Source organism: Ceratotherium simum, chromosome 39, assembly GCF_057802395.1.
Source record: "Ceratotherium simum simum isolate JZ-2026a chromosome 39, ASM5780239v1, whole genome shotgun sequence".
Classification (NCBI taxonomy): Eukaryota; Metazoa; Chordata; class Mammalia; order Perissodactyla; family Rhinocerotidae; genus Ceratotherium; species Ceratotherium simum.
In genome coordinates this window covers 13192840-13214824 of record NC_141938.1, presented here as the reverse complement: position 1 = coordinate 13214824, position 21985 = coordinate 13192840, and the positions used below count along the sequence as shown (strand labels likewise).

General features: G+C 58.5%; 1 protein-coding gene across 9 annotated transcripts in view; it reads left to right on the top strand.

Moving 5' to 3' along the window:
• Nucleotides 1-679: 679 nt before the first annotated feature.
• HDGFL2 (HDGF like 2) overlaps nt 680-21985 on the top strand; it is a 22311-nt gene continuing 1005 nt past the window's right edge. For 2 of the 9 annotated variants that reach the window (XM_087425701.1, XM_087425699.1), the window contains exons 1-15: nt 680-839; nt 3205-3281; nt 3376-3514; nt 10571-10759; nt 15206-15322; nt 15433-15504; nt 16717-16879; nt 16980-17055; nt 17143-17455; nt 18664-18764; nt 20165-20235; nt 20449-20519; nt 20867-20968; nt 21171-21384; nt 21841-21933. In XM_087425701.1, the coding sequence (XP_087281827.1) occupies nt 768-839; nt 3205-3281; nt 3376-3514; nt 10571-10759; nt 15206-15322; nt 15433-15504; nt 16717-16879; nt 16980-17055; nt 17143-17455; nt 18664-18764; nt 20165-20235; nt 20449-20519; nt 20867-20968; nt 21171-21384; nt 21841-21933 (1870 nt within the window). In that variant the 5' untranslated portion in view covers nt 680-767. The remainder of the gene's footprint in view (nt 840-3204; nt 3282-3375; nt 3515-10570; nt 10760-15205; nt 15323-15432; nt 15505-16716; nt 16880-16979; nt 17056-17142; nt 17456-18663; nt 18765-20164; nt 20236-20448; nt 20520-20866; nt 20969-21170; nt 21385-21840; nt 21934-21985) is intronic. The other 7 variants (XM_087425707.1, XM_014796045.2, XM_087425706.1 and 4 more) reach the window with 5 other exon arrangements.

Sequence of the window (21985 nt, the reverse complement as noted above, 5' to 3'; positions counted from 1 at the left end):
GTTTACCCTATGACCCCTCTTGGCCCGCCCCTTTCCCTAAGCCCCGCCCCTCGGGCCGGCAATGGCTCATCCTATTTTGAGTTGAACCTCTCCTCTTAACGATAGCCAATGGCGGACAGCGGCTTAAGCCCCTCCTCCTGTGGTAGCCAATGCCCGCTCCCTATCTTGAGGCGCTTCTCTCGTGGTATCCAATGGCCTGCAGCTCTATATAAGACCCTCCTCCGGGGAGCGGGAGGCTATCAATAACCGCCCCTTACATTGATTGGGTCTTCTTTCCTGTGGTATCCAATGGCCGGCCTCCTACTTAAAGCCCCTCCTCCTGTGGCGCTCCATGGCCCGCCCCCTACCTAAGCCCCGCCCCCAAGGAGCTTGGCTACCCGCTTCTTCACTCCCAGAGCGAAGTTCCCTCCTCCCACCTTTCCCTTTCACCTCCCATAACCTCCGCCCCCTCCCATTAGGCCTCTGGGTCACGCCCCTTGGCTGTATCCGTTATCCAATCCCGTTAACTTGCTCTGCTCCAACCCCTCTTCTCATTCGTCCCCGCTCTCCTCTATCCCCGCACGTGGCCCTGAGCGACGGCGCCGCTCGCCCGTGACGGCTGGAGGGCGGGACTTCCGGCGGCGACCAGCCCAATAAGCTCCGACCCGCTACCCAGGCCGCCGCCCCCGCCCCCTCGGCGTCCCGCTCCCGCCCCCGGCTTCGCCTCCCGCTGCCGCCGCCGCTGCCGCCGCCGCCGCTTCCCGCGGCCTGGGTCTCCCGCCGCCAGCATGCCGCACGCCTTCAAACCCGGGGACTTGGTGTTCGCCAAGATGAAGGGCTATCCGCACTGGCCGGCCCGGGTGAGGCTGCGCGGGAGATGGGCCCGGCGGTGGGGGGGGTGGGGCAGTGCGGGCCTCGGGCCTGAGGGGCCCGCGCTCCGGGGGTCGGGGGGGGACCTGGGCCTGAGGGCCCCGCCCTCCGGGGGTCTTGGGGACCCGGGCCTGCGGCCTCCGCGCTCCGGGGGCCTGGGGGGGACCCGGGCCTGCGGGGTCCGCCCTCCGGGGGTCTTGGGTACCCGGGCCTGCGGGGCCCGCGCTCCGGGGTTCTGGGGGGGGGCCCGGGCCTGGGAGACCCGTATGCCTGGAGGTCTGAGGGTCCCCGCCCAGGGGTACCCACGCGGGGTTCTGAGAGTCGAGGGATGGAGTTGGAGGGACCTGGGGCCTGAGGGAGCAGGGTTCAAGTTTGAGGGAGATCGAAGGGTGTGAGGGGAGCTGAGAAACGAGATTTGAGGAGCCGGGTCAAATGGATGGGAAGGGGGTGCCCCAGACTGAAGGAGTTTATTGGGGGGCCACAAGAAGCCAAGTTCCGAGAGGCGGGGGCTTGGGCCATGTGTGTGTGGGGGGCTAGGAATGAGGGCTGCAGTAAGGGGGAAGGGTTGAGGGTCAAGGCTGAGGGGGGCCAGGGCTGGAAATGGGGCTGGGGTCTCTGCTCACAAGGTCACTGGAGCTGAGCGGACGGGATCTGAACGTGCAGGGCATCAGGGACTAAGACTTGTTTGGGGGACTCTGGGGACTGGTGCCCCGTGAAGACCCCCCCCCAGATGCTGGTGGAGGAGGCTGATTGGAACACGGGGTGGGGGGGTTGGGGTGGAGTGGTCCTCTGTGATGCTTGAATCAGAGATGGGCCCCACAGCATAGAGGCTCAAGCCCCAGAGAGAGAGTATCTCAGGGGTGGGGGTGGGGTAAGGGGAGCTGGGGTTCCCCTTTGGAGGAGCTGGGATCCAGAGGACCCAGCTGGTCCTGGGGTCCAGGTCTGAAGGGCAGGGCGTCCCAGGTCTGCAGAGAGTGTGGTTCCAGGCACTGTCTAGGGCAGCCCAGTGTGGAAGAGGGACCTGAGGGTTTTTGTCACCCCAGGTCTTAGGGCTAAAGTCACCCCAGGGCTGGGGTTGGTGGAATATGCATGGTAGGACTGAAGGAATTTAGGGGGGTGGGGGTAGGGGTGGGAGGCCCAGGCAGCAGCAGGGGGCAGTGGAAAGATGAGACCGAAGGTTGGGCTGCTATAGAAGGAGTGAGGGAGTTGCCTGGGCGCTCCTGTGAGGTGGATGGACAGTTCACCTCGCTCCCTGCCTGTCGGACCCTCCCTCTCTCTGTCTCTGGGTGGAAGTGAGCAGAAGGGCATCACAGAGCTGTGGGTTTGGTGCGGAGAGGCTGCCACCAGATGCCAGGAGGGGGCTCGGGGACCACCCACTGGGCAGCCCTGAGAGCTCGACGTCTGGGATCTCAGGCTCGGAGGCGGGTCCTGGGTGGCGCCAGAGCAGAAGCCGCGCCTGGAAGGCTTGCGGGGCTGGTCCACAGAGTGATGGAGTTCGAGAATGCTTCTGGCGGGAGTGCGATGCTGGGGGTGGATGCCTGAGGTTCCCAGCCCAGGGCCAAGGACTCTGAAAATTAGCCCAGAGGAGAACTGAGGAAGGAAGCTGGGCGAGGGCGGCAAGGGGGATCCCAGCAGCCCCCCAGGCGTCGAAGAGGGTGGCAAGGCATTAATGGGGACCAGAAAACCCACTCTAACCTGATTTGTTCGTGCTTATTTTCTGGGGGGAGACGAGAGCGATGAAACTTTCTGGGCACTTCCCTTCTTCCCAGAGTACCAGCTTCTCCCTCTCCTGCGCCCCCCTCCAGCCAGCTCTGAGCCCGGAACATTTCCAGGCACCTGATTGGAAGTGGAGGGGCTGCTAGCCTCCTGTGGGGAGGTGACTGACAGCTGCTGGAGCCCATGGGCCTGTAGGGAGAGGGTGGGACTTCCTGGATGCTCGGGGCCTGTCTCCTGCAGCCCACCCCCCACCCTCTGCATCCTTGGAGCTGCCAGCTGTAGCCTCTGGGAGACCGACCACTGATTACCTCTTTGCGGGAGGGGGTCCGCGGGAGGGTCCTGGGAGTTCCTAGAAGCTAAGCTTGGCCCCACCCCCTGGCTGCTCAGAGGACCGTATTTGGCTTTGCTTAGGTGAGGCACCTCCTTTGGGGGCAGAGACAGCAGCCTGGGGGGAGGGGACAGGTGTGCATGGGGGCGGGGTGCACAGAAGAATGCAGATGCCCAACTGGGAAGTGACGTGTCTTCCTAGGTTGAAGGCTCCCCTTCTCCCGGCATGCTTCCCCCCAAGTAACTTGGCTGACTCCTGGGTCAGTGGGTGAAGCTGCCCCCGCTCACCCTCTGACCCGCCCCTCACTGCAGATCGATGACATCGCCGACGGTGCTGTGAAGCCGCCCCCCAACAAGTACCCCATCTTCTTCTTTGGTACACACGAAACGTAAGTGTCCCCAGCGGGGGCGCGGTTTTCCCACCTGGTGCCTCCCGGGCTGGCCCAGCTCACCTGGGACCGGCCCTGTGGTTCCTTTCTCCAGAGCCTTCCTGGGACCTAAGGACTTGTTTCCCTACGACAAATGTAAAGACAAGTACGGGAAGCCCAACAAGAGGAAAGGCTTCAATGAGGGACTGTGGGAGATCCAGAACAATCCCCACGCAAGCTACAGCGCCCCTCTGGTGAGTACCTGCAGGAGGAGAATGGCTGGTGCTGTGTCTGCAGAGCCTACGTAAGGGCTGGCACATGGCACATTGAGCCCCAGAGGTGGCCTTTAGCTTGTCTCTGGGACAGGGCTGCCCCCCCCCCCCGCATGCTGACATGGGGGCTGCGTCATTCTCTGTGGGGGGCTGTCCTGGGCACTGTGTGGTGTCAAGCAGCATCCCTGGCCCCCACCCACTCGATGCCAGGAATACCTCCAGTGTGACAACCAAACGTGTCCCCACATATCACCCTGGGTGGGGTGGAGGGGTGCAGGATCACCCCCGGTGAGACCCACCGCTCTAGGATTAGCTGAAATTTATAACAGTGTGGTTATAGCTCTTACAAAACCTTTCGTTTTTTTACAGAAAAAAAAATTTTTCTTTCGTTAACACCCTCTGCCTTCCCCCAGATTTTAGACTCGAAAAAAAGCCGGAGTTAGTAGACGTGAGAGTTCTTGCTTAGGTGGGGAAAAAATGCAGGGGTCACAGAGATGACACCGTGGTGGCGAATCAGTGTCTGGAAATCTTCGGGGAGAGGAAGGAATTTAGAAAAGTGAAAGTTAAATTCATGAAGAGCTGTGGAAGGCGGCTGAAGGATGGCAGAGGGGTGCCTCAGTCTGGGTGTTTTGGGGTGAGCCGGGTTGGCGTTCTCCAGTCTGCTTTTAACCTCCGCTTTGGGGGTTTCTGTGGGATGCGGAGTTGCCTGGCCTGAGGGCGGGTGGGGTGGGCTCGAGGTCAGCTGGGAGGCCAAGTGAACTGACTGGGGGGCAGAGCTCGGCAGCTAGGGAAAGAAAAGACCCCCGCAGGCCTGTGGGCAAGGAAGCAGGAGTCAGAGAGGGTCTGGTCTGTGTGAGCAAAGGACTGAGCAGTTCTGTGGTGCCTGGTCCTGCTTGAGAACTCGGGGTCTCCAGATGGTCCGGGTGTGCCTCTGCTGTGGCTCAGTCCACCCCTCGACCCGGCAAACACCCCTGGGCGGCTGCCTGCCACGGGCCACGTGCTGTACTAGGGACCAGGAATCCGAAATGACTCAGACATAGTTCTTCCGTCCCGGGAGCTCGCGGTCCAGAGTGTGGGGTTCACTCAACAGATGTCCCTCGAGTGCCGGGTTTGACAGCCCCTGCTGAAGGGGCCGGGCCCACGTTTAGTGCACGGCGGTGGTGGATTAGCTCCCGTGATGCTATGGAAGACAGAGGTTCCCCTGGTTTGATACCCGCCGTCTCTCCACGGGCTGGCCTGTCCCCAACTTGGGTCCTCAGATCTGAAGGTCTCTAAGGTCCCTGAGTTTCATGAGATCCTTTTCTGGCCCCAGCTGAGGTTCTGTTTGGTTACGTCCTAAGCGTGTTACCTCCCGGTGAATCATGGCGCTGTTTAATATTTATCGCACATCTCCAGCCTGCTAAGTACTGCATAGACACCTGCCCTCGAGGAATTGAAACTCAGAGATGGTGCAACCTTGACATTAAACCAGCCCCAGACAGCCCCCCAGGTTGAGAAGGAGCTGTCAGTGTTAGGGCTTCTTGCTGCTGTTCCGTTCTCTAACCCGTCTGCACCTCCAAATGGCGAGTCGGTTTAAAATGCGGATCCCTGGGCCCCACCCCTAGAGTGGAGGTTTCCTAGTTGAGGGCTGAGGCCTGGGAACCTTGAGGTATGTGTTCCCACACGTTGTCCTAGATGCTTCTGAGGGAGCCCGTCCACAGGCAGGCACCGCCTTAGGGGTACCTGAGTCTCTCTTGATCCTTCAAGTTTGCTGTTTATTTTTACCTTTCGAGTGGGAATAGAGTCATGGTCCAAACTTGAAAAGGTGTAAAAGCGCGCACAGTGGCAAGTCGGTCCTGCTTCCCACTTGCTCTGTTTCGATTTCCTCTCAAGACAGCCACCACTACCATTTCCTTACATGTCCTCCCAGAATTCCTTATTCCTATGAAACCTTGTACAGTACAGCTTTGTTTTTTAAAGCAGGTGAGTCTCTTCTTTGCTTTATTCCTCCGACAATACATCTTGACGGTTGGTCCATGTCAGCACGCCGAGAACAGCCTCATTCTTTGTGACAGGCTTAACTAAGCGGGTGTTGCTGCCATGCGTGTACGGCCAGGCCTCTTCCCGCACCCCCTTGCCATCCTGGGAGGTGGGAAACGGTTCTCGGTGTGGTTCTGGCTGCACACGCTGCCTGAGAGGGGCCTGGGCCGGTGGTGTCTTTCCATTTTACAGATGAGCAGATGAGGCCCAGCGAGTTTGCTCGATTGCCCAGAGGGCCCCAGCTGGAACCTGAGCCCTCTTAGACCTAGACCAGGGTGTTTCAACATTCGGGGCTGGATCCTTCTCTGTGGGCGGCCGTCCTGTGGGGTGTTAAGCACCATCCTTGGTCCCCACCCCACCGTGCCAGGAGCATTGCCCCCATCTTGATAGCCAGAATGTCTCTAGACGTTGCCAAATGCCCGCTGAGGGACAAGTCACCTGTGGTTGAGAACCTTAGACCTGGAAGGACCCACCTAATGTCCTCATGACCTGAGAGAGGAGAGGGACCCGTGCAAGGTCCTCACGCTGGTTAGAGCTGAGCCGGGACTGAACCCCAGGCCCCCCGTCTCCCAGGACAAGATTCTTTTCTTTTCTTTTTAATTGGTTTTTTATTGATGTTATAATAGTTTATAACATTGTGAGATTTTAGTCTTACGTTATTGTTTGTCAGTCACCATATAAATGCCTCCCTTCACTCCTGTGCCCCCCCCCCACCCCCAACCCCCCAGCCCCTGGTAACCACCAAGCAGTTCTCTCTGTCTGTGTGTTAGCTTATCTTCCACGTTTGAGTGAAATCATGCGGTGTTAGTCTTTCTCTGTCTGGCTTATTTCGCTTAACATAATACCCTCCAGGTGCATCCATGTTGTTGCTAGTGGGACGATTTTGTCTTTTTTTATGGCTGAGTAGTATTCCACTGTATACATATATACACCACATCTTCATTATCCAGTCGTCAGTCGAGGGACACTTGGGTTGCTTCCACGTCTTGGCTATAGTGAATAATGCTGCAGTGAACATAGGAGTGCATAAGCCTCTTTGGATTGTTGATTTCGGGTTCGTTGGATAGATTCCCAGTAGTGGGATAGCTGGATCATAGGGCATCTCTATTTTTAGTTTTTTGAGGAATCTCCATACTGTTTTCCATAGAGGCTGCACCAGTTTGCATTCCCACCAGCTGTGGATTAGGGTTCCCGTTTCTCCACATCCTCTCCAGCATTTGTTGTTTTTTATCTTGGTGATTAAAGCCATTCTGACAGGTGTAAGGTGATATTTTAGTGTAGTTTTGATTTGCATTTCCCTGTTGATTAGTGATGTTGAACATCTTTTCATGTGCCTGTTGAAGGCCGAGGTTCTTCTCCTTCTGGCTGGTGCCAGCAGGGGAGGGGGTCTGGGGGAGGGGGAGCCTGGGGAGAAACTTCTGCACGGTGGGTCTGGGCATAAGAGCCCTGCTGTGTGGACGCATAGCCCTGGGTTCAAGTCCTGGCTCTACCACCTGATCACCTTCTACCTCGAGAATTGACGTCACCTCTCTGAGCCTCGGTTTCCTCATCTGAAACAGGACGGTGGCAGTCCCAGCCCCTCACAGGGGTCTTGGGAGAATCCGGAAGCAGATGGGCATCCGGCATCTAGCACAGTGGCATGCAGTCAGTGCTCGGTAGGAGATGAGGGGGCGGTTGGGAATGAGGGGCCAGGCCGGGTTTGCCCTTCCCTTCCCACCTCAGTCACCCTCCTGATCCGCTCCCACAGCGAGAGAAATGAGCACACATCTCGCTCACTCAGCCAGGGTCTCGGGACGGTTGGAGGGTGCCAGCTCTCGGCCTTTATTTCCCACCTCCTCTCCGCGCCCCAGCATTCCCGTCCCCCAGCCTTCGCCATGTGCATCGGATTTCCCAAGACCTTTGCTGGCAGGCAGATCCCTGGGCCGACCCCAGGAGATGCAGAGTTCCCGCTTTATCCACAGGCAGAGTGTAGGGCAAGTCACTGACCTGCCCCAAGACTCAGTTTCCCCAGTTGTGGAACATTCCCATTCATCCTGGGTGCCTGACCGGGCTGTCGAGGCCCAGATCGGACACAGCTGGTCAGGAGCTTGGCAGGAGCAGGGCGGGGTTTTAATAAGCAGTAGCTGTGTCCAGTGGCCCAGGCTCGGAGCGCAAGGCCGACCTGGCTTGCATCCTGCTCTGTCACTTAGTCCTCTGTGGTCTTGAGCTGTCACGCCTTTTTTCTTATCTGCAGTGTGGGGACGACAGCTCCCACCCATCGCAGAGAGAGACGATAAGCTCGGTGTCTGGTGGTTCGCGCTTAACCTGCGCCAGCTCTTACTGCCGCGGTGTTGACCCTTTCCTCCTGCAGGGGATCCTCCCACCAGCCATCCAGTCGCTCATCCTCCGAGCTGCTGTTTCTCCCTGTGAAACACAGGGCGGGGAGGGGGTGACATCTCCCTTCTCGCCTCACCAGAGACCCTCCAAAGAGAAACAGCGCCCTGCAGGGGAGGTGGCTAGAACCCACAGAGACAGCCTGATTATTCTCCGCCAGCTGAGGTTCAGGGCTCGACCTCCCTAGTCTTGTACTTTTTAATCTTGTCACACGTTATACAGACAGGGCCCTGTCGCCGGGCCCAGAGGCCCCGCGTCGCAGTGACTCAAGGGAGATGAAGGTGATCGGTGCTGAGCGGGAGGTCCTGTCAACACCTCCTCACTCTTCTCGCCTGTGAAATAGGGCTTGTTCGAGAAGGCTGGGGTGGGCTCCACCCTCTCGGTGGGGGAAGCACAGAGTGGGCATGGAGTGAGGGGGTCTCCCGTCCGCCCCTCCGCCCAGCTCCCCGCTCCTGCATCGCTGGCCCGGCCCGGCTCTGGCACCCGCATTCTCCTCCCTCGCTTCCAGTCTCTTCTGCACCTTTCCACCTTGATGTGCTGCCGGGACCGCGCCTCAGCCTCCGTGCAGCCCCTCACGGCCCCTCTTCCTCCTCTGGTCACCCAGCTGCACCAACTTCTGCCTCTGGTTGCTTTTCTTTCCCGGTCTCACTGTGTGCATCCCATCGGGGTGCCCAGGAGACTCCTCTCGTGGACTTGCGTATCCTTTGGGTCCTCCTCGCTTTTTTTTTTGGCTGGGGGGCATGTCCCGCTCCAATCCATTGACCCCGACTATAATTGCACCAAGAGAATGTGGCTTTTTTTTTTGGTAGTGTTCCTTTTTTTAAAAGAATTGGGGTACAATTCACATAACGTAAAATTAACCATTTTAAAGCATACACTACAGTGGCTTTTAGTACATTCACAATATTGTGCGACCATCACCACTCTAATTCCAGAACATTCCATCACCCCCCAGAGAAACCCCGTCCCCGTTAGCAGTCACTCTCCACCCTCCTCCCCCAGCCCCTGACAACCACGAATCCACTTTCTGTCTCTGTGGATGTGCCTGTTCTGGACACTTCACATCGGTGGAGTTACACTCCATGTGGCGTCTTGTGTCTGGCATCTCTCACTGAGCGTGTTTTCGAGGTTCATCCACGGTGTAGCGTGTGTCAGGGCTTCACTGCTTTTCATGGCCGAATAGTATTCCATTCTAGAGCTAACCCACATTTTGTTCATCCATCAGTAGATGGATATTTGTGTTGTCTCCAGAGAATGTGGCTTTTAAAAATCTCAACCTTTGTTTTTTTTTTTTAAGTCAGTTATTTAGAGAAAAATTCTGTGAAATAACGTGGTCAGGTTTATACCTGGACTCAGCTGGGCCAGGTACCTCGGGAGCTGTAGTGGCAACCCCCCTAGTGCTGGCTTATAACTGTGTGTTTGCTTGTCTGTCTCCCCATTAGACTGTGAGCCCGCTGAGGGCAGGAACCCTCTCTTGCTCGTCTCTAGTCCCCAGCACGGGGCCGAGCACATAGTAGGTATCCCGTGATGTTCATTGGATGAGTGAGTCATGGCTGAATATGAGTGGGTGGGGCACATCCATTTTCCTCCCACAAACACACAACATCCAGAACAAATTCACAAAGGGACCCAGAAAGCCTTGTGGTCTGACTGTCATCGTGCCGTCTGCCTGATCCCCCAGATCCTCAATAACTCCTGCGAGCCTGCATACAGGGACCTTCACTCGTGCCCTTCCTGCTTTCTGGAATGCATCTAGCCCCTCCCCCTTTGCGTGCTTGGCACGACTCCTCAGCTGAGATGTCACGCCCTCCCAGCGTCCCCCCGCTGACCACCCACTGCAAAGTACTCCCACACTTTGCACCCACATGCCAGTGTTTTCCTTTCTGCCATCACCACGCTGTGACACTGATCTGTGTGAATGACTGTGGTCGGTCTCTCCCACTGGACTGGGAGCTCTGCAGGGCCAGGGACTGCGCTGCCTTCACATCTGTGCTCACCGCCTGCCTAGCTCAGCGCCTGGCAGCCAGCAGCTGCTCAGAGACGGCGCCCACGTGTGTCAGCGAGCCAGCACACGGCTAGCACGGAGGAAGCCCCGTAGAAGTGTGGGCTACTCTTGTGGCCGTTCCGCTGGAGGAGGCATTTTGGGTGAAACAAACAGCAGTGCCGGGACACTCAAGCCCCGAGCGCCTGTCCTGTGGCAGCTGCCTCCTCAGAATAACGAGAAGAACAGTTTTAAAAAGTAAACGCTGATGGACCTCTTGCCGTAGTCTGCGCCCTGTCCTGAGTTTGTCACGATCCGCTTCTGTCTGATCTTCGCCTTGGCCCTACGAAGCCAAAATGGTGCCACCCCCCCAGCTCAGATGTGGAAACTGAGGCACAGAGAGGCTTAAGTCGCTCGCCCAAGGTTTGACCTTGAATCTGGCTGCGCTTGAATCCTAGCGCCTGGCACACGTGTCTGTCTCACCCTCCCACCTCAGCTCTCGGGGCTTCCTGGGCCTCAGTTCCCCCATTTGGGAAGCGAGGAGGCTGGACCCTGACATTTGAGACCCCGCTGGTGGGTGCTGTCCTCTGGGTGGCCGCCCTGGTTGGGAAGCTCCCCCGAGCCTGGTGGTGACCTGCTGTCTCGGCCCCCCCCCCCACCCCTAGCCCGTGAGTTCCTCTGAAAGTGAGGGCCCCGAAGCTGACCCGGCAGGCGGGAGTGAGGACGACGAGGACCGGGGAGTCATGGCCGTCACAGCCGTGACCACAGCTGCCAGCGACAGGATGGAGAGCGACTCAGACTCAGACAAGAGCAGCGACAACAGCGCCCTCAAGCGGAAGGCGTCGGCCTTGAAGGTAGGGCGGGGGCAGGCGCACCTGGCCTGTGGGGGGCCCACCTGGTATGGGGGTGGGGGGGGCCAGCGGCACCCTGGCACTTCCTCCTGCCACCCTGAAGTCACATCCGGCAGCCTACTCGCCCTTCTTTGCCTTTCTTTAATATGCTTTCTTTAAAAAATTGAGATACCATTCACATACCATGAAATTCACCCTTTGAAAGTATATAATTCAGTGGTTTTTAGTACATTCACAGAGTTGTGCAATCATCACCATAATTCCAGAACATTCTTTCACCCCAAAAGAAACTCCCTTTCTGGGCCGGCCCCGTGGCTTAGTGGTTAAGTGCGTGCGCTCTGCTGCCGGCGGCCCGGGTTCGGATCCCGGGTGCGCACCGAGGCACCACTCCTCCAGCCATGCTGAGGCCGCGTCCCACATACAGCAACTAGAAGGATGTGCAGCTATGACAGACAACTATGTACTGGGGCTTTGGGGAAAAATAAATAAATAAAATCTTTAAAAAAAAAAAAAAAAAGAAACTCCCTTTCCATTAGGGAACTGCTCCCATTAGCAGTTACCCCCTCATCCTCCTCCCCAGCTCCTGGCAACCACAGATCCACTTTCTGTCTGTGGATGTGCCTGTTCTGGACATTTCGCATCAATGGGATCACACACCGTGTGTCCTTCTGTGTCTGGTTCTCACTGAGCATCGTGTGTTCAAGGTCCATCCACGGTGTGGCTGTGTCAGGGCCTCACTCCTCTTCATGGCTGCGTCATATTCCAGTGTGTGGAGGGACACATGGTGCTTATCCATTTGTTGACGGCCATTTGGGTAACTTCCGCTTTTGGGCCATTGTAAATAATGCTGCTGTGGACATTCACGTACCACAAGTTTTCATGTGGACGTACATTTTCAGTTCTCATGCATATATTCTCTTTCCTGCCTTTTTTCATTCTCTGCCCTTTGCTTCTACATATTTGGGTGCAGAATCGAAGGACCAGGTTCTAGCAGCAAATTCTCTGATAGAGTAAGGCATTCGTCTTATTACTTTAAAAAGAAACGTTTGTTTTGGGTTGCAGTTATAATGGTAAGCCATGCTCATTGTAGGTAAGTTAGAAAATGCAAAAAGCATAAAGAAGCTGTTAAAAAATGCCCGTATTTTCTGAGGGGGTTTCTGTGCCAAGGACTAGAAATGTCCTGATGTATTTCTCTGTGATCTCGTACGTGCCTTGCACAAGGGGGTGTGTGTGTAAAGTACAGAATTGGCCATCATACGTACAATATGTTTGTATGTATGTTTGTATCTTGATGTTTTTCCGCCTAACATTATGAGTATTCCTTGTCGTTAAATGTTATTTTAAAATGTAGTTTTCAGTGGTTGAGAAGTAGTTTATGATGTGGGTGAATTCTAACTAATATATTAAGATCGTTGAGCGTTTAGGTTTTCCCCCAACTTTTTATGACGTCGTTGGTATTGCTTTTTTTTTTTTTAATAATTTTATAGATTTATTTTTTTCCCCCAAAGCCCCAGTAGATAGTTGTATGTCACAGCTGCACATCCTTCTAGTTGCTGTATGTGGGACGCGGCCTCAGCGTGGCCGGAGAAGCGGTGCGTCGGCGCGCGCCCGGGATCCGAACCCGGGCCGCCAGCAGCGGAGCGCGCGCACTTAACCGCTAAGCCACGGGGCCCGCCTGGTATTGCTTTTTACAAGTCAACGTTTTTCTGTGTACAGTTTTTGGAGAAGTTGAATAGAAATATGTAGAAAACAAACACAACCACCTCCATCCGACCCCTTAGAGATAAACCACTATTTATAGGTCAACATCTTCAGTAATTTTGGCCAACTTTGTGTTAAACAGATATGAGTTATTATTACAACGCCTTTCACCCACTCTAGGGAAAAATGTAAAAGATCTTTTCACTCGTAACACCCCCCCACTAGCACGTCCTTGTTGTTCCTTTCCCCAGTCTGGGGGGGGCTGTGGTTTTCCCGTGGGGTCAGCTTTACGTTCTCTCTCCAGTTAACATTATTTTGTTGGTGTTTTTCTCTGTATCCGCGGATCTGGTCTTGTTTATTCTTCTTAATGGCTCCACAGAAGACCTCCTCTTGTCAGGTTTTATGGCAGACCCGCCACCAGCTCGTGTGGAGCGGGGTCCAGCCCAGGCACTGCCCCCCCACCCGCCCGCTGAGGTCTCTTGGTTCTGGGGTTACCGGGTCTCGCTGCTCAGGGCGCCTCCTGACGGCCTTTCTTTCGACCCCGGCGCGTGGACGTCAGGAGGGAGGGCCCTGCCTCGGGTCATCTTAGTCCTCAGATTCCTGCCCTTTCGTCTGGGTTCCAGGCCACATCCCAGCTTGAAACGCTTAACCTGGAGCTAGAGAGTCTGATGGCTGACGGAACACAAGTGTGCGCGGGAGACAGAAATGTCCTGTAATTGCGGTGGCTTCCCCAAGCGCCTGGGTTAGGAGTCCTCGTGCTCACCGCGTTGGGAGAGGGAAACACACAGTGCCCCTAACTCACATACCGCCTCCCCCCTGAGCCGGGACAGGGTCCCCCCGTCCTGTGTGCTGAGTGTGGTGAGCCGTGAAGAGCGTCTCAGCGTGGCCGTCTGTGAAATGGGGCCAGGCTCCAAACGCGGCCCGCACAGCCCCGTGGGTCTGGCCCCAGCCGCTCCCAGTCCTCTCCCTGACCACTGACCAGCCACTCTGGCCACCTTTCACATCTTTGAAAATGCCAAGGTGCCTTCCACCCGAGGGGCTTTGTGCTTGCTGTCTCCTCGGTCCGGAAAGCTCCTCCGTCCGTTTCCCCGTCTTCGTCCTGCAGGCCTCCCTGCGGCCTTCTCTGACCACCCCTGAGGCGTCCCCGTCACTCCCCACAGTGCCCTCTTACTGTCACAGGACTTACTCTGCTCTCGGATTCTTCCTTAACGCTTCTGTTGGTCTCTCCTGACTAGAACGTAAGTTGCAGGAGAGTAGGGGCCTCCTCTTGTTGGCGTATCCCTGAGCGTATCTGTGCACTCTGGCGGCCATAACGGAGTACCACAGGCTGGGGCTTAACAGCAGACATGTAGTTCCTCCTGGGGCTGGGGGCTGGGAGTCTGAGACCAAGGTGGTTCCTTCTTCTATTTTTTTTTTGTGAGGAAGATCAGCCCTGAGCTAACATCGATGCCAATCCTCCACTTTTTGCTGAGGGAGACTGGCCCTGGGCTAACATCCATGCCCATCTTCCTCCACTTTATATGGGACGCCGCCACAGCATGGCTTGATAAGTGGTGCGTTGGAGCGCGCCTGGGAGCCGAACCTGCGAACCCCGGGCCGCTGAAGCGGAGCGCGTGCACTTAACTGCTGCGCCACCGGGCCGGCCCCAAGGTGGTTCCTTGTGAGGCCTCTCTCCTCGTGTAGGTGTCCATCTCCCTGTGTCCTCACATGGTCTTCCCTCCGTGCATGTCTGTGTCCTCTCCTCTTCTTGTAAAGACACCAGTCGTATTGGGTCAGGGCCCACCCTAGTGACCTCATGTTACCCTAATCACCTCTGTAAAGACCCATCTCCAAATGCAGCCACGTTCTGAGGTCTGGGGTTAGGCTTCCACATGAATTCTAGGGGACACAGTTCAGCCCATCACGCCCTGGCCTTGGACATTGGTGGTCTCCGGGCAGGGATCTGTTTCTAGAGCTCAGTTCTCCATGCTTTCTCCTTTCTTCCTTCATAAAAATTCCCAAGTTGGCTTCTTTGGCTGGGCGTCAGGGAGTCAGTCCATGATGCCCTGAAACTGAATTCAGAATTGTGTGCATGTGTATGTATATATGGTTTTAAATTTTGTACTGGGGTGAAATTCACATAAAACGAACCATTCTAAAATGTGCAACTCAGTGGCGTTAATTAGTCCACTCACAGTGGCGTGCAGCCGCCCCCTCTATCTAGTTCCAAACGGGTGCACGTGTGTTTTTCTGGGGACAGGATCCCGGATTAGGTGTTTCTCCTTTTTTGTTTTTTTTTATTGTGGTAAAATATACATAACATAAAATTTACCATTTTAACAATTTTGAAATGCACGGCTCATTGGCATTAAGCACATTCACGTTGTTTTGCAGCCATCCCCACCATCCGTCTCCAGAACTTTCCATCTTCCCAAACTGAGACTCTGTCCCCATGACACACTGACTCCCCGTCCCCTCCCCCAGCCCCTGGCCCCACCATCCACTTTCTGTCTCTGTGGATGTGACTCCTCTAGGCGCCTCCTGTGAGGGGATCACACAGGGTCTGTCCTTCTGTGTCTTGCTCATGTCACTGAGTGTCCTCAAGGTTTAAGATCCCAAGGTTTTATCAGATTCTCTAAGGGGTCCCTGCCGCATCCCCCCAACCAAACCTTGGCTCTTCCCTGGGCTGTCAGCGGTCAGCGGGGGACAGCTCTGCCGAGCAAATGGGCTTTCCTGGTCACTGATCCCTTCGGGCTGCTCCCCTTCCAGATGTCAGTCTCAAAAAGAGCGCGAAAGGCCTCCAGCGACCTGGATCAAGGCAGCGTGTCCCCATCCGAGGAGGAGAACTCGGAAAGCTCCTCCGAGTCAGAGAAGACCAGTGACCAGGTGAGCAGGTGGGCGGCTCCTCGGTGGGCAGGCCAGGGGGGATGCACAGGTGCGAGCCACGCAGTGGGCAGCCAGTGGCTCCCACGCTCAGCTCCCTTCCCTCTGCCCAGGACTTCACCCCTGAGAAGAAAGCCGTGGTCCGGGCGCCACGCCGGGGCCCCCTTGCAGGACGGAAGAAAAAGGTAGAGGGATTCTGCTTTTTTTCTGTTCCCCCAGGCCCACCTGTGGGGAACTCCTAGAGCTTCTCTGCATGGTCACCAGGCACTGTGCATGATTGGAGTCAGGCCGTTTTTGGAGGCAGGTCGGGCAGGGGCTATAGGGCAACCCCAGGGCACCGCCGACTTCCACCTCTGCATTCACTAACGGCTTCAGCCCGTGGTCCCTGAGTGCTGTGTGTGCAGAGCACCTCCCTGGGCCGCCGCTGCTCCTGAGGGGAACTGGGAGGCCAGTCCGGAAGATGGGCTGCTGGAATGCGGGCATCAGAGGGGAGTGAAGCCCTCTGAGGGCCCGTGGAGAGAGAGAGTGTGTGTGTGTTGTTTGTGCACATGGATGTTGTGTGCATGTGTGTTCATGTACAACTGTGTTGTGTGTGGCACGCATGGGTGTAATCGTGTTATGTGATTGTATGAACATGTGTGTGATATGTGTTTGCATGTATGAGTGTATATGTGCATACACACAAGTGTGCATGTGTAGGAGTGTGTTGTCTCGTACAAAAGTGTGCAAGTGTGTGTATGAGTGTGCACGTGTGTTGTGTGCACGTACACGTATATGCACAACTGTGTGTGTATGTGTATGCATGAGTGTGGTGTGTGCATGTGTGTGGTGTGTCCATGTATGTGTGTGCTTGGGTAGTGTGTGCATGTGTACATGTGTGTTGTGTGTATACGAGTGTGGGCACGTGTGCATGTGTACGTGCGTCTTGTATGTACAAGTGTGCATATTGTGTGTGCATGTACTCGTGTATGTGAATGTGTGGTCTGTGCATGTACACGTGTATGTTGTCTGTGTGTGCGTGTATGTGTGTGTGGGTGTGCATGTGGGGTGTGTGTGCTGTGGATGCAGGAGAGCTGGGGGGCAGAGGCAGGAGGGCAGCTCCCCCAGCTGGGCCTCCAGGTGAGATTCGGTATTACAAGTCCTCGCCGCTGGGAACCCGTGGCCCTCGCCTGTGCCCGCACCTCCCCAGGAGGAGGTGAGGCCCCGGGAGATTCTGCCCTGTGACCGAGGCGAACACGCAGGCCGCTGCAGCACGTCCCGGGTTGCCTGTGATTTGGGGCCAAAACGAAGGGTTTCCAGTTTGGGGGGAGGTGGATTTTGGGGGTTGGTGGGGTGGGGGGTGCTCGGGGCTGCCATCGCCCTGCGTTCTCTCACCTCCGCGCCCTGGCCTCTCCCAGAAGGCGCCGTCGGCCTCCGACTCAGACTCCAAAGCAGAATCCGACGGTGCCAAGGGAGAGCCAGTGGCCGTGGCCAGGTCGGCGTCCTCTTCCTCCTCCTCCTCCTCGTCTTCCTCCGACTCGGAGGTGTCGGTAAAGAAACCACCGCAGGGCAGGAAGCCAGGTAAGGACCTGACGCCAGTGCCCAGGGGCTTCCCCATGAGGCCCCCCGCCCTGCCCAGAGAGACACGGTGTTAGAGAAGGCCACCCTCCCTTTTCCGTAGCCGAGAAGCCTCCCCCGAAACCCCGCGGGCGGAAACCGAAGCCCGAACGGCCCCCGAGCAGCTCGAGCAGTGACAGGTGGGTGACAGGGCCTGGGGTGGCTGTGGGGCCGCTGACGGCGGGCGTCCCGGCCCCCTCGGCTGCTCTGACCGGGCCCTCCCGCAGCGACAGTGACGAGGTGGACCGCATCAGCGAGTGGAAGCGCCGGGACGAGGAGCGGCGGCGTGAGCTGGAGGCGCGGCGGCGCCGCGAGCAGGAGGAGGAGCTGCGGCGGCTGCGCGAGCAGGAGAAGGAGGAGAAGGAGCGGCGGCGCGAGCGGGCCGATCGCGGGGACGCCCCGCCCACGGGCAGCGGGGGCAGCAGTGGGGACGAGCTCCGGGACGAGGACGAGCCCGTCAGGAAGCGCGGCCGCAAGGGCCGGGGCCGGGGGCCCCAGTCCTCCTCCGACTCAGAGCCCGAGGCCGAGCTGGAGAGAGAGGTGCGGCCCGGCCCAGGGGTCCAGGACCGGGAGGGCGGCGAGCGGGGAGAGGAGGCTCCTCCCTAAGGCCCGCTGCCTCCCACATGCCCACTCCTGCGTCTAGCCGCGCGTGGAACCCCTGCTGGGTGCCGGGACAGAGCGGAGAGCCTGCGGGGCACAGAACCCCTGCCACTGGAGAGCTGACACCCGAGGGAGGGAGACAGTGGGCGACAGGAGGGTGATACGTGGGCATTCCAGGGCGTTCGGTGCTCTGGAGGAGAGTGAAGCCACTGGAGAGACGTGAAGCTTTAGGGGGAGGGCTTCCGTATTAAATAGGGTGGGCCCTAAAGGCGTCAGATGAGAAGATGCCGTTTAAGTAGGGGTCTGAACGAAGTGAGAGGTGATCTGGGAAGATATCTGAAGGAAAAGCATCCTAGGCCAAGAGAATAGCCCGTGCAAAGACTCTGGGGCAGGACTTGGCCTGGTGTGTTGGAGGAGCAGAGAGGAGGCTCATGTGGCTAGAGGGCAAGAGCGAGGAGAGGAGGGCAGGGAGGGCACGGGGCAGGTCGTGCAGGGCCTGGTGGGCTACAGGGAGCACTTGGGCTTTTCCCCCAAGGGAGGAAGGAGCCCTGGAGGGCTGTGGGTAGAGGAGGGCGGGACCCGACTCAGGTGTCCACGGGTGTCCTCTGGCCACTGTGGGGAACAGCTTGTGGGGTGAGCATGGGAGCAGTTAGGAGGCTGGTGAGGGGCGGTGGGCCTATCAGCTCCCCCGTCTCTTGGCACTCTCAGTCCAACCTGAATCGGAGAGTCTGACCTCCCAGGCCCGTCACCTTCTGGACCAAGCCCAGGATCCTACACGAGGGGGCCAGGGGGATGGGGAAGCAGGACGACCCCCCATTTTCTCCCCATCGCTCTCCCTTTGGTCACAAAGTGGGGACCGAGTTCCCTGCCACAGGAAGTGTTCCAGCCACAGCCTTGAGCTCCTTGGCAGGAGGGTGCAGTGGGGCTGTCCCTCCACTGGGTGGGGGCTTGGACTCCAGGACCCCAGGGTCCTCTCAGGGCCCGGCGACAGGCTGGACACAGGCGTCCTTCGTCCTGTCCAGTCCCACCCGTTCCACCAGCTCCCAGCAGTGCGAGGGTGGTGGCCGGAAGTGTCGAGCTGTGTCTCTCAGGGGGACAGTTCGGGGCTGCCCGCCGCTCCAGCTCCTCCCTTTCTCTGGCTGCCGCAGGCGAAGAAATCAGCTAAGAAGTTGCAAAGCGCGGAGCCCGTGAGGAGACCCAGCCAGAAGGAGAAGAGAGGGCGCTCCGAGGAGAAGCCCCGCGCCAGGTGGCACCCGCTTTTCTCCTCCCACGGCTCCTGGGGCCGCCTGCCCCATCCTGGCCCCCACGGTTTTCAGCCTCCTGGGGGCCCCCGGGGAGGGACCCGGCATCCACGTTCAGTCTTAGAGACGGATCCAGCTGAGGCGTGCCTGTCTTGGTCCCGTCAGGTTGTGTAGGAGCCACAGATCTAGGACCGTCGTCCTTCCTCAGACCAGGGCTCTCGTCCAGGCGATGCTGCCCCCGGGGGACTCCACGCGATGTCTGGGGACATCTGTGGTTGTCACACTGGGGGAGCTCCTGGCACTGAGTGGGTGGGGCCAGGGGTGCTGCTCCACTCCCCACAGTCTCCAGGACGGCCCCCAGAGAATGACTCTGCCCCCGTCAGCAGTGCCAAGGGGGACAGACTGTCCCCCAGACCAGACTTCTTAAGTCCGAGGCCCACCGAGGTCGGGGGGCAGCCTGTCTCCCACCCCCCTTTCTAAGTGGAACTTCAGCCATCAGTGGACAGACCTGCCCACGGACACTTGGCAGCCAGACTGCCAGACAGAATGTTGAATTTTGTATTTAGGAATGTCAAATCAGAGCATCTTGTATTTATTTATCTTTTAGCTGGGAAAGATTTGCCCCGAGCTAACATCTGTTGTGAATCTTCTCTCACCACCCCCACTCCAAAGCCCCAGTGCATAGTTGTATATTCTGGTTGTAAGCCGAATATACAACTAATTCTTCTTTGTGAGCCGCCACCACAGCATGGCTACTGATAGACAGGTGGTGTAGGTCTGTACCCGGGAGCTGAACCCAGGCCACCGAAGCAGAGCGTGCTAAACTTTGGACTGGCTTTGGACGTGCTAAACTTTCTGGACTGGCTCCAGAGAACCTTTTAATAACTCATTCGCTAAGATTTAGGTAACTAGCTACTAACCCTCAGCTGCGGGGCCGGCCCGGTGGCACAGCGGTTAAGTGCACGCGCTCTGCTGTGGTGGCCTGGGGTTCGCAGGTTCGGATCCCGGGTGCACACCAACGCACCGCTTGTCAGGCCATGCTGTGGCGGCGTCCCATATAAAGTAGGGGAAGATCAGCACGGGTGTTAGCCCAGGGCCAGTCTTCCTCAGCAAAAAGAAGTCAGCTGCACATTTGAAAGAAAAGAATTCCGGGATTTCCCGTTGCTCGCTCGCAAGAACCAGGGCCAGGGCTGACATCTTTGGTCACCTCGGGTGCCTGCCCTTGACCAGGTCACGACGGGCTTGAGCCTCCTCCTCCAGCCTCCAGGGCCTCCTAGAGGTTTCCTTCCGCAGCGGGTGTGGGTCCCCCCCGCAGGCCCCGGCCCTGCTGGGGAGGGTGGTGGCGGCCGGGGCAGGGTGGCCTCAGGGACGTTGGTCAGGGGCCCGTCTGAGACGCGACTCTCCACAGGCCTGTCAAGGAACGAACTCGGAAGCGATCGGAAGGGTTCGCCCCGGATCGGAAGGTCGAGAAGAAGAAAGGTGAGGCCTGGCTGCCCCGGTCGCTGTCTGAGGGCGGGAGGAGGGAAGGCCGTGGAGTAGCTGGCTCTTGTCACTGGAGCGGTGCTCGGGCCGGTCCCCAGAAGGGGCCGCGAGAGAGCAGCCAGGTGTGGGGGCCAGGCCGGCCAGCCCCCTGCAGCCTGGGCCTCCGTGGCCGTGCTCAGGCCCGGGCGCTGTGTTCTCTCCTGGGCACAGAACCTTCCGTGGAGGAGAAGCTCCAGAAGCTTCACAGCGAGATCAAGTTCGCCCTGAAGGTCGACAACCCGGTGAGGCCCTTCTCGGGGCCGCAGGGGCACCTCGCAGCCACTTCCCCTGAGCCAAGCAGCCCCCCTCTGAAAATCCAGGGTCCCTTGGGGTGGCAGGGGCGGGGTCCTTGTTCCCATCCTGCGTCCCCCAGCTGAGGGCCCGGCCGGCGTCCCCACCAGGTGGCGCCACAGGCAGGCTCCAAGAGCCTCCGAGTTCTGAGTCCCTCTGCTTGTCCCAGGGGCTCCCGTCACTCAGCCCTCAGCCCTCCCCTGCAGGGAGAGCCCGGGGGGTCCTTCTCTGCGCCGTCGGGCCCCCTAGCACCTGTCAGCCTGGTGCTGCCCCCCCTGACTCCCCTCCCACCCTGCAGGACGTGAAGAGGTGTCTGAACGCCCTTGCAGAGCTGGGGACCCTGCAGGTGACCTCGCAGATTCTCCAGAAGAACACAGATGTGGTGGCCACATTGAAGAAGGTACGGTGGGAGTCCGGGGGTGAGAGGGGCTGGTGGCAGGTGGGGCACAGTCTGCTCAGGGAGCCCGGGTTCCCGGCCACGGCTGGTGGGGGAATGCCAGTTTCTAGGGGCGGCGCCCCCGCCAGGGGCGGCATGACGGGGCAGGGCCTCGGGGTGGGGGAGGCCGGCTGCCCTTCCTGAGCCAGGCCTCCTGGCGGGCCAGATTCGCCGTTACAAGGCCAACAAGGAGGTGATGGAGAAGGCCGCGGAGGTCTACACCCGTCTCAAGTCGCGGGTCCTGGGACCAAAGATTGAGGCCATCCAGAAGGCGACCAGAACCGGGCCGGAGAAGGAGAGAGCCGAGGCGGAAAAGGCCGAGGAGGTGCTGGCCGGAGAGGAGGCCCCCACGGAGAGAGCGGAGGACGAGGCGAGCGCTGGTGAGGAGGCACATGGGGCGCTGGGCGGGCCATCTGAGCCCTGGGCACAGCCCGTGCTCTTCCCCAGACGGCTGGAGTGGCGCGTTCCTGCTGGTGCTCTGCGCGGGCCGGGCTCTGTCCCCCACGCGTGCGTGCAGGCCGGGGTGCAGGCGTTACTGCACGGGCAGTGGGGGCGTCTGGGAGGCGCAGGCCGCGGGCTGGGCCTGGAGGGCCACGGGAGGAGGAGGGGTGTCTCTGGCAGGGATGGTGGCTGTGAGGGACGGGAGAGCGTTCCTTCCTTCTGGGGTCACACGGTCCCCAGGACAGATGGTCGGAGCAGTCCTTTAGCTCGGCCGGAGGCTGAGCAGCCGAGGGAGAGCGGAGGGGGCTCCTCTCTCCACATTTCCGTCCCAGGCTCAGGCGTGCTTTCGCCCGTGTTGCCCACGGCTACTCATTTCCTGCTCCTCGCTTCTTCAGGTGCGTGTGCTCAGGGGCCCAGCCCGGCTGCAGGAAGGACCCAGACGCAGCCAGGCCCCGGTCTGGTGGGAGCTGACAGTCCCCACACGGCTGGTGAGGCACTGAGGTGGAAGTTAATGTGGGCGCATGGGGCCAGGGCCCTCGA